General features: G+C 38.0%; 4 protein-coding genes across 6 annotated transcripts; 1 reads left to right on the top strand and 3 right to left on the bottom strand.

The window, feature by feature from the left end:
• The first annotated feature begins 446 nt into the window (after positions 1 to 446).
• LOC106177216 (innexin unc-9) lies at positions 447 to 2,680 on the top strand. The gene is made up of 2 exons (XM_013559922.2): positions 447 to 578; positions 1,008 to 2,680. Exon 2 carries the CDS (start codon positions 1,009 to 1,011, stop codon positions 2,209 to 2,211), a length of 1,203 nt encoding a protein of 400 aa, XP_013415376.1. The 5' UTR covers positions 447 to 578; position 1,008; the 3' UTR covers positions 2,212 to 2,680.
• Positions 2,681 to 3,235: 555 nt separating this feature from the next.
• LOC106177202 (innexin unc-9) lies at positions 3,236 to 8,880 on the bottom strand. 2 transcript variants are annotated; one of them, XM_087005029.1, is made up of 2 exons: positions 8,723 to 8,880; positions 3,236 to 5,673 (listed from the first exon to the last, which is right to left on the bottom strand). In XM_087005029.1, exon 2 carries the CDS (start codon positions 5,670 to 5,672, stop codon positions 4,419 to 4,421), a length of 1,254 nt encoding a protein of 417 aa, XP_086861155.1. In that variant the 5' UTR covers position 5,673; positions 8,723 to 8,880; the 3' UTR covers positions 3,236 to 4,418. The 2 variants fall into 2 exon arrangements, with proteins under 2 accessions (XP_086861155.1, XP_013415361.2); XM_013559907.3 differs by lacking the exon at positions 8,723 to 8,880 and adding an exon at positions 6,451 to 6,634.
• Positions 8,881 to 9,897: 1,017 nt separating this feature from the next.
• Positions 9,898 to 12,745, bottom strand: LOC106177206 (innexin unc-9). The gene is made up of 2 exons (XM_024077271.2): positions 12,625 to 12,745; positions 9,898 to 12,390 (listed from the first exon to the last, which is right to left on the bottom strand). The coding sequence occupies exon 2, from the start codon at positions 12,387 to 12,389 to the stop codon at positions 11,235 to 11,237; it is 1,155 nt and encodes a 384-aa protein (XP_023933039.2). The 5' UTR covers position 12,390; positions 12,625 to 12,745; the 3' UTR covers positions 9,898 to 11,234.
• On the bottom strand, positions 12,635 to 15,411 carry LOC112042551 (innexin unc-9). 2 transcript variants are annotated; one of them, XM_024077272.2, is made up of 2 exons: positions 15,248 to 15,411; positions 12,635 to 14,347 (listed from the first exon to the last, which is right to left on the bottom strand). In XM_024077272.2, exon 2 carries the CDS (start codon positions 14,343 to 14,345, stop codon positions 13,089 to 13,091), a length of 1,257 nt encoding a protein of 418 aa, XP_023933040.2. In that variant the 5' UTR covers positions 14,346 to 14,347; positions 15,248 to 15,411; the 3' UTR covers positions 12,635 to 13,088. The 2 variants fall into 2 exon arrangements, with proteins under 2 accessions (XP_023933040.2, XP_086861154.1); XM_087005028.1 differs by lacking the exon at positions 15,248 to 15,411 and adding an exon at positions 14,545 to 14,665 and having other exon boundaries at positions 12,639 to 14,347.
• Positions 15,412 to 15,973: the final 562 nt, after the last annotated feature.

Here is a 15,973-nt window from a genome sequence, read left to right as displayed (position 1 = left end):
CATGAAATATGTATAAATCAGCAGAGGAGCAAATTGATTTTTAAATTAAAGCACTCGCACACAGGAATAGTAAAAGTAAAAATGAGAAAATTATATTATACTGCGGCAATAAATATCATTTGTTAAGATCCAACGTTTCTTAAGTCGCGGAAACTTATTGATATGATATACCCATGTTTATATAATAATTTTCAGAATTATAAAGAACAGTACAATTTTTTTGAATTGTTGGTTTGCTCCTTTATTTCGGAGCAAACCAACAATGTGCGTGTACACAAAATAAAAGTGTGCAATATTTGAAGAGAAAAGAGAACATTGATGTATATACCTGAGAAATGGGTCAAACGTTGTCCCCTGCTAATATAATAAAATCAGACTAATGATAACACGAGACGTTGATTTACTGATATGATATTTATCTCAAATAGAATCTGATACAATCTGATCCGGAGACAATCGTGATTAAATATGTCAAATTGTTACTGCCAGCAATGTTACATCAGGTGTATATATGCGGGAATCAAGGGTTGTGCGTTAGTGTAGACTTAACCATAGCGGACTTTGGTTCGTGGGAACAGGTGAGTGAACGTTTATGATATTTTATAATTTTATGTTCGCGTTAATACATACAGTGTCTTAATTAAGAATTTGTAATCATTTTGAATTTTTGGAGTTGGAATTTTTCCTTTGATGGTTTGAAGAGTTGGGTTTTTATTTTGTGACTGTGAAAGTAAACTCTTCTATCTTGTATGACGAGTGTATTCAGTCTGTTTCCAATTTACTTAGAGAAGTGTGTATACTTAGGCAATTAGCTTTAAAACTTTACTCTGGATTTTTTTTTAATGAACTAAAGCATTTTGGCGTTCATTTGAGGAGAATGGGACAAAAGCACATACAAGTTTTATGCATTTATCTTCCTTGAATTTTTCTCCTCACATCTTACATGCAGAATTAAAATAGAAATAATCAAAATACCCCTCTGTTTCATTTTATTTTAATTTCACCAGGATGGCACCTTTTTTGGATATTCTAAGCAAGGCTGTGTCCGGTTTACGCCGTGACGACGACTTCTACGACCGTCTCAGCCATCGCTACACCGCCTTGTTTCTGATGGTGTTCGCAGTCCTGGTCAGCACACAGCAATATGTCGGCTCGCCAATCATCTGCTGGACGCCGGCCAACTTTATATCGAATTACGTCTCTTACACCAACAACTACTGCTGGATATCAAACACGTACTACATGCCATTTGAGGAGCGGATACCAAACCACGAGCTCCCCCGACCTCACATCGGGTACTACCAGTGGGTACCCATTATGATGCTTCTCCAGTCCCTTCTCTTTTACATTCCCACCGTGGTGTGGCGCCTTATGAGTGGCAGCACTGGGATTGATATGAACACCATCACCAAGGCCATCGTAGGACGCGAGTATCTGAATCCGGACAAAAGGGATGAGGCAATTAAGTATCTTGTACGGCACATGGACAGGTATTTCGGGTCCAATAAGCCCCAGGATAAAGAATGCTGCAGTGGGGGAATACGTGGACTGATTTCTAACGTACTCATGTGTTGTAAGATTGGAAAACGACACGGGAATTTTCTGATATTTCTCTATATGATCACCAAAGTTTTGTACGTCACCAATGCCATTGCCCAGTTATTCCTGCTGAATGCTTTCCTGGGAACGACGTTTCATCTGTACGGATTCGATGTTATACGCGACCTGGCTTTGAATAACGACTGGCATGTTTCCGGGCGGTTTCCGCGAGTCACCCTCTGCGACTTCAAGATTCGTCAGCTCGGCGGTAACATTCATCGTCACACGGTGCAGTGCGCTTTACCGATCAACATGTTCAATGAGAAAATCTACATTTTCATCTGGTTTTGGCTCGTATTTGTTTGCATCGCAACAGTTTTTGGATTCCTAACTTGGATCAGTGTGTTTTTCACTAACGAACGGAAGCAATTTGTGATGAAAAATCTCCTGCTGAAGAACAGAATTATGGGCACAGAAGATGACAGGCAGCTTTGCAAAGCTTTTATTCACGATTATCTACGTCAAGACGGCGTATGGGCACTGAAGTTACTAAACAGAAACTCAAACGACGTGATAGTGGCTGAGTTTACAGCTGAACTATGGGATTTATATCGTAAAAAGAATAGCCTAGGTGCAGAGCCCGAAAACGAAAAAGAAGAGACAAATTTATAATCTTGCAAATTGCATTAGGTGTGCGCATGCGGATGCGCAATACACAATCGCAGTTGGTGCGATTGTGAGGTTGATTGAACCCAATGCTGATCCTGCGCCCAGTATCGCTGCAATTGTATACAACAGACTGGAGAAAAATCGTGACTCCACTGATATTGTGACGAAATTAGTATAGTGACTTTTATTTTGCTCTCTAAGAACATATGCACAGCTTTGACTGCTTTTTGCTATTTTGGTAAGAACATTCACAGAAGACCTTTTAGCATCAATTCGATTTTTATCGACAAAGAATGGGCTTACAATTTGGGCTTTCCTAAACACCAAGACACAGATTTTTTAAAAAAGAGTGTAAAAGTTAAATGTCAATTGAGATCTTGGCACTTTTTGTCCTCAAGCAGGCTATATTTACTGAGAAAAGTTCGAAAGATGAAAGTTAAAGAAAGTCATCTTTTTGTCTGACGTTAAGGAATTATAAGGGGGTCGTTCGTTTCATCATACCTGAAGGTGCCACTGAAGAAAAATCAGAAACTCGTTGACAAATCCGGCTTTCTTATTTTACCGTAAGTATAAATATCACCCAACCTGATGTGGAAGTTTTTAAAAATCTAGCACCGTAAAGACCAAAACTTTTGACAAACTCCTGACAATCTAAAATGGATGACCCAAGTACTTTTAATCTAAAATAAATGCATAAACGTGAAAGGTTTAGGGGCCTACATAATAAATAGTCCCTTAAACTATATTTCCCAAGGATTAACGGTCCTCTTCCGCTCGTGATTCACGAGGATCTTATCGACGTTTAGGGGTGGTGCAATCTGGTGCAGGACAAACAAATAAGACGCTAGTCATGCTAAGGTTAGATAATAAAAGGGTGCGTGAGAAAGACAGTGTGTGTGTGTGTGTGTGTGTGTGTGTGTGTGTGTGCAGAGAGAGAGAGAGAGAGAGAGAGAGAGAGAGAGGGGGGGGTTGAAAACGTATATTAAGAGACTTATCTACAGAATATATGAATAAAACCACACGTATGTGTTGCTTCAATCATACAGCCAACCAAAATCTCATTTTATTTGCCTTACAATATCAGTCATGACTTTTAATATAAAATGGATAAATTTACTCAGTGAGGATATCTCGTTAAAATCCCATCCAATATGTTACACCAGGTAATCTTTCACGTCACCATGGAATTGTTATTAATAGTGCTATACACAAATATCACTCTACTCTTTCTTGAGTATGGCATGCCCGTGTCTCATGTTTGGAATATAAACCAGAACTAACTACCAGAACTAATGCCATATATATATATATATATGTCTTTCTCACGCACCCTTTTATTATATATATATATATATATATATATATATATATATATATCAAGGGGGGGTCTTTTTCCGAAAAAGTGGACCTTTGTGTGCCTAAATCAAATTTTACCCAGAATTGACTTTTTCCTGACAAAAAGCTTGGTTCTTTCGAACCCCCGAACCTCCCCCCCCCCCCCCCCCCCTTGGCTACGGGCCTGACATATATAAATCTACTGATATATAGCAATATATATATAGCAATAACTATAACCAGCTACATATTAATTATATGACAGTGCTTAAGACTGCAATATCAGAACTAAGTGTCATCATAAGCTGGTTCACAAAAGAGGTGAGCTTTAGACGGTTTACACTCTCTCTTTTCCTAAAAATCTAATGTAAACGATGATTTATTGGTAAAATAGCAAACTTTTCGTAAAACTAAAATACTACTATATACATATAATAGCATATGTATCTTATCAGCGCTACACGTGTTAAACCGTGCCTATTTCACAAACACTTGACGAATCTTCATTTTGAGGCACTTCATCTATTAATCGAGAGCACTTGATCGCCGAACTTTGCAAGGCGTTAATTTGACAATAAAACTGTAGACAGGCGTTGATAGGATAACCATTGTGAAGATTTACGGCAATGAAATGTGTTTGCCTCTCACATCTTTATCTCTTGAGGTATACTAAACGGACGGGGCGATTTTGGCTGCAGAATATTTGACTTTTAATCCAGATATATGTACCTGGACATCAAACTTTTTATTAACTGTTTGTCAATATGAAAATGTTCTAAAAACAAGCTTCAGGACAAATGCATAAACTCCAACGTGAGTGTACAATTAAAGCGACACAGAACTAAATTACCTATTGCTACACTTATTGTCCGCATTCATGCGTATGAGTTTCCGTCGGGGTCCTTAAAGTCTGCTTTAAACTCGGTATTTTCTAACATTGGCTGTCCAACCTCGGGCTTTTCTTCCGGCATGACTTTGTTTTCAGGCTTGCTCTTGTAGAAGTCCCAAAGTTCAGCCACAAACTCTGACACAATGACATCATTTGTATTTCGCTGGATGAGTTTACATACAAACACGCCATCGACTTTCAGATACTCTGTAACAAACCTTTTAAACATGTCTTTGTCCTTCATGTTATAGTCCCCCATAAGTTTTAAGTTTTTCTTTATGTATTCTTTTCGCTCTCCGACAAAGAAAACTGCCAACCAGGTAAGAAAGCCAAACACCGTGACTGCTGATACGAAAATTAACCAAAACCAAATGAACAGGTATATTTTCTCGTTAAAAAGGTTGATGGGGAGAACACATTGGATGGTCCAGCGATGAATGTTCCCCCCGAGCTGTCGCATTTTGAAGTCGCAGAGAGTAACACGGGGAAATCGGCCAGACGTGGTCCAGTCCTGCTCGTCCATAAAATTGCGAAGAAATTCAAACCCAAAGAGATGAAATTTAGTCCCAAGGAAAGTGTTGAGCAGGAAAAGCTGACCAATGGAATTTGCCACGTACAAAGCTTTCACCCACATGAAAAGAAAAATCAGATAGTTGCCAAATCTTTTCCCTACCCCACAACATATCAGCATATTGGTTATGATGGTTCTCAAACTGCCAAAGCATTCGCGATCTCTGTCTTTCTTGTGACCGAAGTAACGGTCCATATGGCGTACTAGGTATTTAATTACCGTGGCTCTCTTCTCTGGATCAAGGTAATCAAGACCGCTGACACCTTTGACAATGGCATGGACGTCTATTCCCGTGGCACCGCTCATCAGCCGCCAGAAAACGACGGGGAAATAGAAGAGAAGAGCCTGCAGCAGCATGACGATAGGGACCCACTGGTAGTATCCGATGTGTGGCCTGGGCAGATCCGCGCCCGGAATACGTTCCTCGAACGGGATATAATACGTGTTTTTGATCCAACAGTAGTTGTTGGCGTACGATTTGTGAGAGTCTTTGAATTCTCCCGGCATCCAGCAGTGAATAGGGTCACCCACATAGCTGGCAGACATGACCACGACGGCGAAAACTATGAAGATGATTGCTGTGTAGCGATGGTTGAGGCGGTTGGCAAAGTCGTCATCTTGTCGAATCCCTTTCCAGGTTTTTCCTAGAATATCTAGAAAGGGTGCCATGCTGAAAAAAAAAGGGCAAAATGGTTAATTTGATTTAAACTTAATTGCATGCTTTTAATTGAGAAATGTTTTACATTTTATTACTAGATTCGCGTTTTTTTAATCAAAGACAATCAGAATAACTATTATTTAAATCGTAGCGAAAAAAGCAGAATGAAAGGTTTTTTTATTAAGAAAATGGTGACCTAAAATTAGAGCGGTTTTATACCACTGTAACTGTCAATCTAAACAGTTAATTTGTTTTCACTGCACCTGTGTAAAATTTCACATTCCACTTTAAAATATAGAAAGGTAGATTATGAGTTGAAATTCTTATCAGACAAATTTTTAGCCGCTAAAAGATATAATGGCTAAAAGAAATTCATTTGATTCTCTGCAGAGTCGAGTGAGTCACACATCACAAGTGTCAAAGCATCAAATTAAATATTAATGACTTTTTTATTTGTGAAAATGCCACTGAGTATTATTTCTAAGTGGTGCACCCCAAAAACTAAATCCACAAAACGCCTTTGAGATAAATCTTTTCCTAAAAATTTCCTGAAAATTTAACATGCCTCTCTAACTACTAGGACTCATTCAGCTAGATAAAACCACTAGAGCGTTTGGGTTGAAGTAATCATCATGGACCTTGATCAGCCATGCTAAGTCGGTGTATGCCAACTTTTCTTTATCTTCAAACACGTATGTTAAGGTAATTAACATATACACAACAAACACTTACAAACAATCTAAAAAATACTGCACCGTACATTCGTCATCAATACAATACTAGTCTTACCTGAGGGCTGCCTGGACGGATGTTTTTAATTTTACAGTTAGATTCTTCTCTGATCAGTGACGCTAAATTCGGACGGGAACGGCCTTATCACGCAGGTAAACTGTTGCGCGTTAACTGACCCAGATTGGTGGGACCATTCCCAGACCCTATCGTACTAACTTTAGATCGAACTCCAAGGGGATTTTCGCTTAATTGCAATTAACTTAAGCGGTTTAGACGTCTGTCACGCCTACTGACTCTGATAGGGTATAATTAATATCGCTTAGCAGCTTTAGTAGGCGTCCCAGACATTTAAGCCACTTAACCTGAAAGCAATTTAGCAAGAAACCCCGTGGAGATGGACCGATCCCGTAAGATCGATCTAGGAATGGGAACCCAGGCATTGGCTCACCTACCCAAGCGACGCTGTATGAGGGGGCAACAGCACTGATAATTTCTAGGTTGGGCGGTTAGGTTCGAGGTATTTGCACACTATGTTACGTAAAATTTTAGGGCTGATTAGAGTGCTAAAGAATGAGGGAAGGGGGGAGAGGTTTGAAACGAAAAATCAAGTCGTCACAGAGTTGGGGGGAAAGGGGTGCTGTTAACATATGTAAATTAACGTGTTTTACTAATTGTCGAAATATAATGCATCAAAAAATTATTTGGAACTGCAGGTGGTACAGAACCCTTGATGGTTTACAAAAATATACTCATAAAATACTTCATTTCATCAGCCTTCCGTTCTTTTATAATATAAACGGACTGCCTCTCGCCAATAGGCGTATTGTGAAAAAAGTTCTTTGAGTATGCATCTGAAATCGAATTCCCTTCAAAAAGGTATATAAACGGATGTAACGATATCAAAAGGACTTCAAAAAGAAGTGTTTTTTCTAACAAGTTTTGGTTTTATATTTTGGTCAAATTTGTCTGGGCTTTCCAATGAAAAAAAAGGTACCAGGAACTAGATAACCGTGTGTCAGGCGTACCAATGAGCATCTTGAATACTGTTTTCACACGGTTACCTCCCTCTTCTAAATTTTCGAGCTACGAACAAATACTTGAATAAGAAGACGCTCCATTATCAGAGGAAGAATACAGCGTGGTTAAACTAGCATTTCACAGACACCAACGTATATTTGCATTGTGATAGCTAATAATCATTCATTTCCTCAGCTATGACGGGACTTTTTAGGAATTGGTGTGTTTGTCATTTGGTGATGCTTTGATCATTAGAGAGATAGCATAATCACTGAAGATATATTTAGCTATCTCTTCTAGATATATGTGTAACATTGTTGTAGCTTTGGGGTCACGGTAAGAGACGGTGCGTGCTGAAAACAGGATAACATGAACCGTGCGTGCTGAAAACAGGATAACGTGTACCTAACGCTTGTTGTTTACCATCAAAGCTTTTTATCAGAATCCTTTTAATTTTTTGTAACCAGATGAGATCTCGGTCCCTCGCATAGCAGGTTTATCACTTACATAAGTTTTAAAACTTGTTAAAAATACAACGGATTTTCCCACGTAATTTTGATGTCACATTCTGTAAAATTCTATCCCTCTTTGATTTTAATCATGTTACGATACTTTTTGTTGGCTATAACCTATTGCATATTTAATATAGAAAAGATGTTAATTAGACTTTTTTGGTCAAATATTAAGATATACACCCCCCCCCCCCCCCCACCCACACACGCTTTGGATGCTGGTAAAGGGAACAACTGCTTGTTCGGAATTTTATAACATATGTAACTTACCGTCGTAAAATATTTCTTATGTATCACAATGAATTAGCCAAATCTTTTTAATATGTACAATTTGCTTTATTTACAAGTTCGGCTTATAAATACAGTTATTTGATAAAAAGTATTCATGAACAATATATGATATCAGACACGGTACATTATAGCATGCAATGCCCTTGTAATGTCTCACATTGTATAAACTCTCCTAAATAAAGATTGTTTCAGCAATATTGGGAATCTCTTGCTTGGCATTAAAAGTTTTAAAACAAGTGTTCTTCTATTCTTATTTCCAGAATCCAAAATTGACTTCTGTTTAAGTGGGATTCCCCGACACATTCATAAATATGGAGAAAACCTAATGTTCGATATAAATAAAATAAATGACTCCCAGTCTACATGGATGACGTATAAATGATGTACAAATGAAAATAACATTGTTCATTTTATGCTTTTAAAAAAGTCAAATTTTGTTTTCTTAAAAAAAGTTTCAGGCCTTCTAAATTATTTGTAAAATGGTTCAAAATCAGTAAACAAGTTCTTACCTTCAACTTTTCAAAGTAAAACCTTGTCAATGTAGTATTTGATGCTATCACGTACGTCTAACAACGATTATCACGTCTTTCATAGAAATACCTGTGACCTGTCATCTTCACATTGAGATTGGCCGTTACATATCTACTTGAGGGGTTTTCCAGTTGTCATATATCAAAGAATAGAAGATGATGAGTCTTTTCTTTGAAAATGCACATTTATTAGTCAATTAATTTGGTACTGATAGACATGTACACGTATCACGCTTATAAGAAATTATTTTCCATTTAAAATTAGCATGGAATTAGAGCATCTTGGGGCATTAATTCACTATCTCCTAGTACATATTTATGTTGCTAAGTTAGTAACAACAATCAGTATGTGTCACGTAGACTAGATATCAGATATACAACCCCCCCTCCCCCGCTTTCCCGCTTTTCACTTCTTCCCTCCTTTTCTCACTTCCTCTCTTCCGTCTTAATTTTTACCTTTAGCTGAAAAAGTTTATTACACTCCTGTCTTGTAATGTTCCCACATCTCCGCAATTTGCTCTGAAATAACGACATCATTGCTATTTCTACCGATTAACATAAGCACAAAAGACTGTGATACTTATGGACAAAATTGCTCAGGTCTCCTTTATCTGTTACGCCTATCTTCTTCGTCAATTTCACTTTGAAATGCTGCTATATACATTGTTGACTACTGTTAGAATACTGATTTAATATCAGCAGATACAATACGAATTTGTTATCAACACTTATGCATTGTTTGATAAAACATCAGGTAAGATATCGTCGCTATTTCTATTGCTAATATATCAATGAGATCATCAATGAGATAATTGAGCAGATTTATCACTTATGTAAGTTTTAAAATTTGTTGAAAATGTCACGTTCAGTAAAATTCTATCCCTCTTTGATTTTAATCATGTACTTTTTGTTGGCTTTTCAGGTCAAATAATTAGATATACCCCTCCCCCCCCCCCCCCCCCCCACGCACACACACACTGCGCTTTGGAGGCTGGTAAAGGGAGAACTGCTGGTTCGGAATTTTATAATATATGTAACTTCCTGTCGTAAAATATTTCTTATGTATTACAATGATTGAGCCAAATCTTTTTAATATGTACAATTTGCATTAATTTGCATTATTTACAAAAAGCTTTCATGAACAATACACGATATCAATTTTCAATTTCAAGTTTTCAATTTATATCTGTAGTGGTACATAGATTATTATGACCTTGTACAATATTATATACTAAGGACAATACAATTGGTGTGTTACCATTTCTCTACACACGCTGGACAATAGAAGTGTCACCCCTACTGAACCAATACTTTGGGGGAGATAAATAACTGTGGAATGATATACTCCTGGTATCATTTTATTCATGTCAAATTTCACAAAAGGAACGGTTCTGACTGAACAATTCAACTGTATCGATATTCTGACATTGCTTATATTCCGCCTCTTCAGGTTAATAACTTTGATTACTCTGATTCAGGGGGTCAAGGGTGACACTTCTATTGTCCAATGTGTGTAGTTGGTAATTGTGTTGCCTGTGCCTGTTTGTGAGTGAAAAAAATATAAATATATATCTTTTATATAATGAACAGATGTACTAGGTAAATTATTGGTGAGATAAACCTTGGTGTAATTATAAATTTACCATAAACATAAAAGCGAGAGGCATATAGAAACAATTTCATGTTACACAAAAGGAGTGATTCAAACTTTCAAGAGAGGGAGAAATACAATTACATTAGAAATGTATGAGCAAATAACACAGATACACAGATATAAATACGGTGACTCTTGACCATGTGTCATGTTTAGTCCCACTGTCGATATCAGACATGGTACATTATAGCATCCAATGTCCTTGTAATGTCTCACATTGTATAAACTCTCCTAAATAAAGATTGTTTCAGCAATATTGGGAATCTCTTGCTTGACATTAAAAGTTTAAAGACAAGTGTTCTTCGATTCTTATTTTCAGAATCCAAAATTGAATTCTATTTAAGTAGTATTCCCCGACACTTTTATTAATATGGAGAAAACCAAATGTAAATAAAACTAGAAAAGCACTCCGAGAGCGCAGACCTCCGCCAAGGCAGCAGTCTCCACCCAATGCCGTTTCACCCCTAAATTTTCACCTCCGCCAAGGAGGTTATGTTTTCACCCCTGTTTGTATGTCTGTTTGTTTGTCTGTCTGTCATCAACATAACTCAAAAGGTTATGGACCGTTTTTGATGAAATTTTAGGAACTGTCAGAAGTGGGCCAAGGAAGAGACGATTAGTTTTTGATAATGATCCGGATCAATAATCAATAAATAATCAATAATAAAATATTGCTGCCTTGGCGGAGGTCTGCGCTCTCGAAGTGCTTTTCTAGTCATTCTATAACGATTTAGTTTTTTATTATTGATTACTGGTTAACTGAAAAACGGAATTTGCGATAAGATATTGATGTATAAATGGAATGACATTGTCTATTTTATGCTTTAAGAAGGCATATTATGTTCTCTTAATAGTTTTTTCCAATTTGAATTTCTCCCAGAGTGCTTTGGTCAAGTCTGTGACAGCAAAACTATTATTGTTCCGACTAATTAGTTTTAACACAAACACGCCATCTAAGCGAAGATACTTATCAATAAATTGTTTCAGATTTTCGGCATCGCCTTCGTTTATTGTTCCTGTCAATTCTAACTGTTTTTTGACGAATTGCTTGCGATCACTTTTGAAAAGCAGGTTTGCCCAAACCATGAAACCAAACACTGTAGCGGCTGATACGAATACCAACAAAAACCAGATGAAGATGTAAATTTTTTCGTTGAATAAATTGATGGGCAATAGACATTGAACAGTGTACCGATGAATGTTCCCACCGAGTCGACGAATATTTAAGTCGCATAAAGTGACCCTAGGAAACCTTCCGGACGATGTCCAGTCCAAGTTCTTGGTGAGGTCAGAGATGACGTCAAACCCGTAGAGGTGGTACGCGCTTCCAAGAAAGGCATTCAGCAAAAAGAATTGACCGATCGCATTGAGAGCGTACAGAAACTTAATGAAAAAATAGACCCTGGTGATATAATTACTATGCCTATCACAGAAACATGCGCACCATTTCTTTGCAAAAAACTTATTACGAGCAGTGTCCAGTCTGCGCTGGTTAATTCGAAAGTATCGTGACAGGTGCTCCGCGGTGGACGCTATTACTGCCTTTCTTTCCTCCTGATTAACTGAGTGCAGCCCATTCATGGAGGTAACAATCATGTGAACGTCAATCCCCGTCCGAGGTGCCAACGATCGCCAAAATACACTTGGAAGATGGAACAAAAGAGCCTGAATGAGAAGAAAAATCGGGACCCATTGGTAATAACTCACGTGCTGGCGTGGCAGACTCGAGTCAGGTATACGCTCATTAAATGGAATATAATACGTGTTTTGAATCCAACAATAATTGTCCACATAATTCTTATGAGAATCTTCGAACTCTCCAGGCACCCAGCAGATGATGGCGTTCTTCATGATGCTCTCTTCGCCAGCGACAACTAACGCAAATATCAGAAGAGTAAGCGCCGTCCAGCGGTGACTGAGCCGGTCAAAGAAGTCGTCGTCACTTCGAAGATTTTTCCAAAAATTCCATATATAGTCTACGATTGCCATCATTCTGAAAACAACCATACACATATAATTTGTAGGACGATATCATATACCATCTGTGCATAAGATCCCCCAGCATAAAAAGTAATGAGTCTCTGACTATGATGTAAGCGTGGCAGAGAGATATCACACCTAATGAGTTTGCATAAAGGTAGCCTTCGGGTGTAGTCTGACACAATATCGACATCGAGCCTTCTAAATTATTTGTAAAATGGTCTAAAATCAGTAAACAAGTTCTTACCTTCAACTTTTCAAAGTAAAACCTTGTCAATGTAGTATTTGATGCTATCACGTACGTCTAACAACGATTATCACGTCTTTCATAGAAATACCCGATGACCTTCCATCTTCACATTGTGATTATCGGTTACATATCTACTAAGGGATTTTCCAGTTGTCATATATCAAAGAATAGAAAATGACGAGGTTTTTCTTCGAAAATGCACCTTTATTAGTCATTAAATTTGCTACTGATACACGTATCACGCTTATAAGAAATTACTTTTCCATTTAAAATTAAAACAAAATTCGACTATTTTCGGACATTAATTCACTATCTCTTATTACGTATTTATATTGCAAAGTTAGTGACAACAATCAGTATATGTGTCTAGAACACTACATATCAGATATATTCCCTCCGTTTTTCACTCCTTCCCTCCTTTTCTCTCTTCCGTTTTACTTTCTACCTTCAGCTGAAAAAAGTTAATTACACTCCTCTCTGTAATGTTCCCACATCTCCGCAATTAGCTCTGAAATAACGACATCATTGCTATTTCTCCCGATCAACATAAGCACAAAAACGCCGTCCAGACTGAGATACTTATGGACAAAAGTGCTCAGGTCTCTTTTATCTGTTACGTCTATCTTCTTCGTCAATTTCAATTTTCTTGTTATAAAACGTAGCCGTTCTCTGGGAAATACAACGCTCAGTGAAAGAATGATTCCGAAAACATTAACGAATGACACAAACACCAACCAGAACCAGATGAATATGAAGAGGTTTTCGTTTAGAAGATTGGCGTACAGCACACACTGAACCGTGTGGCGGTGAATGTTGCCTCCAAGTTGACGAATTTTGAAATCACAAAGAGTTACTCTTGGAAATCGCCCTGTTTCACTCCAGTCTTTGCCGTCAATCAAATCACTGATAACGTTGAAACCATACACGGAATAGGTCGTACCAAGAAAATAATTCAGCAAGAAGAGTTGGCCAACTGAATTGCCAAGAAAGAGCATCTTGCACAGGAAAAATATTGGGACAAGGTAAGTGCCATGTTTCTTTCCCAGGCAAAGACCGTGTTGTGCCATACATGTCTGGCACTTATTTGGTTTCTCAGTTGATTGGATTTTCTGCCTTGAAAGGCTCTCGGTTTCGGTTGAATCGCAGCTTTCTTGATGGCGTTCTGACGGAGTCATGAGGCACGTAGAGTTTGTCCGTCTTTTGCGGGAACTAAAGCACCCAGCCAGATGTAGAGCAATAGGCTTTATAACCGCGTTCCTCTTTAGAGGGTCTAGGCACTCCTGTGTATTTAAGGTTTGTGCTATCATATGGATGTCAATCCCAGTAGTTTTACTAAGAAACCGCCAGAGGTATCCAGGAATGCAGAACAATACGGCTTGAAACAGCAGAATATGAGGCACCCACTGGTAATAACCGATGTGCGCCCGGGGAAGTTCTGCCGACGGAATACGTTCCTCAAATGGCAAAAAGTATGTGTTCTTCACCCAGCAGTAGCGGTTGGCATAGACCGCATGCTCGTGCGTGAAAGTGGCCGGTACCCAGCACGAGACGGGGTCCGATACAATATACGTCACTATCAGGACCAATTGCAACGCCGCTGACAGCATGAGGATCATCGCGGTATAGCGGTGGTTAACTCGATCGTAAGAATCGTAGGCTCTCCGGTTTTTCTTCCAAAACCTGTGTATTCCGTCAACGATTTCCTCAAAAGGCAGCATCTCTGCAATGAGATTTGAAAATTGTTTTCATTCTTATTTCTGAATTATACTACTTCAATTCTAATGACAAAGAACCAAACGAAATTGATCCACCATATGAGGGATTACGCATTTAGTTCTATTTAAACATGCAGCTGTCCTCTTTAAACTCTCCCAGAATGCCCAAATTTCAACACAAGTTACTTTATGTACAACATACCTCCAGCTATAACACGGGTAAGCTTAGAAAAAAACACGAATTTTAATTCGAAACAAGGCAGTTCAACAATCCCACTGAGCTCAGCAAACTAAGTAAACTTTCCCTTTCCAAAACAAGAAAGTAAAACATCGTGGTGGTGACTCATACTTAGGGGGGGTTCACATTCTTATTTCATCATTGTTATTTTGGGGATGGCACACATAAGAAGGTAGCATATCTACCGACGGCCAGGATCAACTTTTTATGAATGCAGGGACTTCTAATATGTAAAGTAAGTTAATACTTTCTCAATTATTATATACAACCTACAAACTAATTCAACCGTTTAGATAGCAGACAATCTAATATATAAATAGACAAACGTATTTTCCGTCGAAACACCGATGGAATGCGTTGTTTGTCAAAGGGAAACCCCCAAAACTTTTTAAGGTGATCCCACCTACTCGCATACCAACAAAGTATGCATACGTGAATGCTGCTATGAACATTGTTGACTGCTGTTTGAATACTGAATTAATATCAATAGATACAATATGAATTTGTTATGAACACTTATGCTTTGTTTGATAAAACATCAGGTAAGATATCGGTGCTATTTCTATTGTTATTATATCAATGAGATCACTATCTGAGGTATTTTAAAAGTATTCAATTCTATTAAACCGTGAAACTTTAGACTCTACAAATGTCTACATTTACATACCTTCGGCTTTCTCACAGGAAAATGTACGATTATGAAAAGAGAAAACTTAAATGTAATTCGAAACAAGGAAGTCGTTTAGTTCAAAATTCTCTTACAGTGAAGGAAGTCAGCCTCGTGATGGTGCCTCATGTTTAGTTTCATTTCACCACGGGATTTAATGTTCTTGGTCTCATTTCATCATTGTTTTTTTGGGGTTGGCAAAGATAAAGATTAGGCTTATCTTTATGGGCGGCTTAGGACCCCCTTATTGTGAATGCAGGGACTTTTTTTACATCTAACGTGCTGACACTACAAGAGGGTAATGATATCTCAGGTATCAAGAGTAATCCAGTTTTATTTCTAAACACCCATAGGGACCGCCTAGAATTTAAACAAAAACGAACGTACATATATGATACCACTGTAATCCGTTTTCTTTCAAAGGAATACCCTAAAACGGATAAAGACGACTACCATTACTCCCCTACCAATAAAACTCATATGTTATTGCTGCTCTATACAATTTTGCCCTCTGCGTTGATACTGATTTGCTGTCTGTACATGTGGATATAAAATTTGTATTTGTTATCTACTCGAATCCATGGTTTGATCAAACATTAAATAAGACACCATCGCTATTTCTACAGTAATGTCAGGCCTTTATGTCATATTTGTGTTCCTCTTATCAATGTTCTCTATCAAAATAGGATCAAGTACAGGGCACTGATTGGCTTTGTCACCTTTCAA

The sequence above is a fragment of the Lingula anatina genome, chromosome 2 (assembly GCF_051362555.1).
Source record: "Lingula anatina isolate TDL-2025a chromosome 2, LinAna3.0, whole genome shotgun sequence".
NCBI classification, from domain to species: Eukaryota; Metazoa; Brachiopoda; class Lingulata; order Lingulida; family Lingulidae; genus Lingula; species Lingula anatina.
This window is presented reverse-complemented; position numbering and strand designations above follow the sequence as displayed.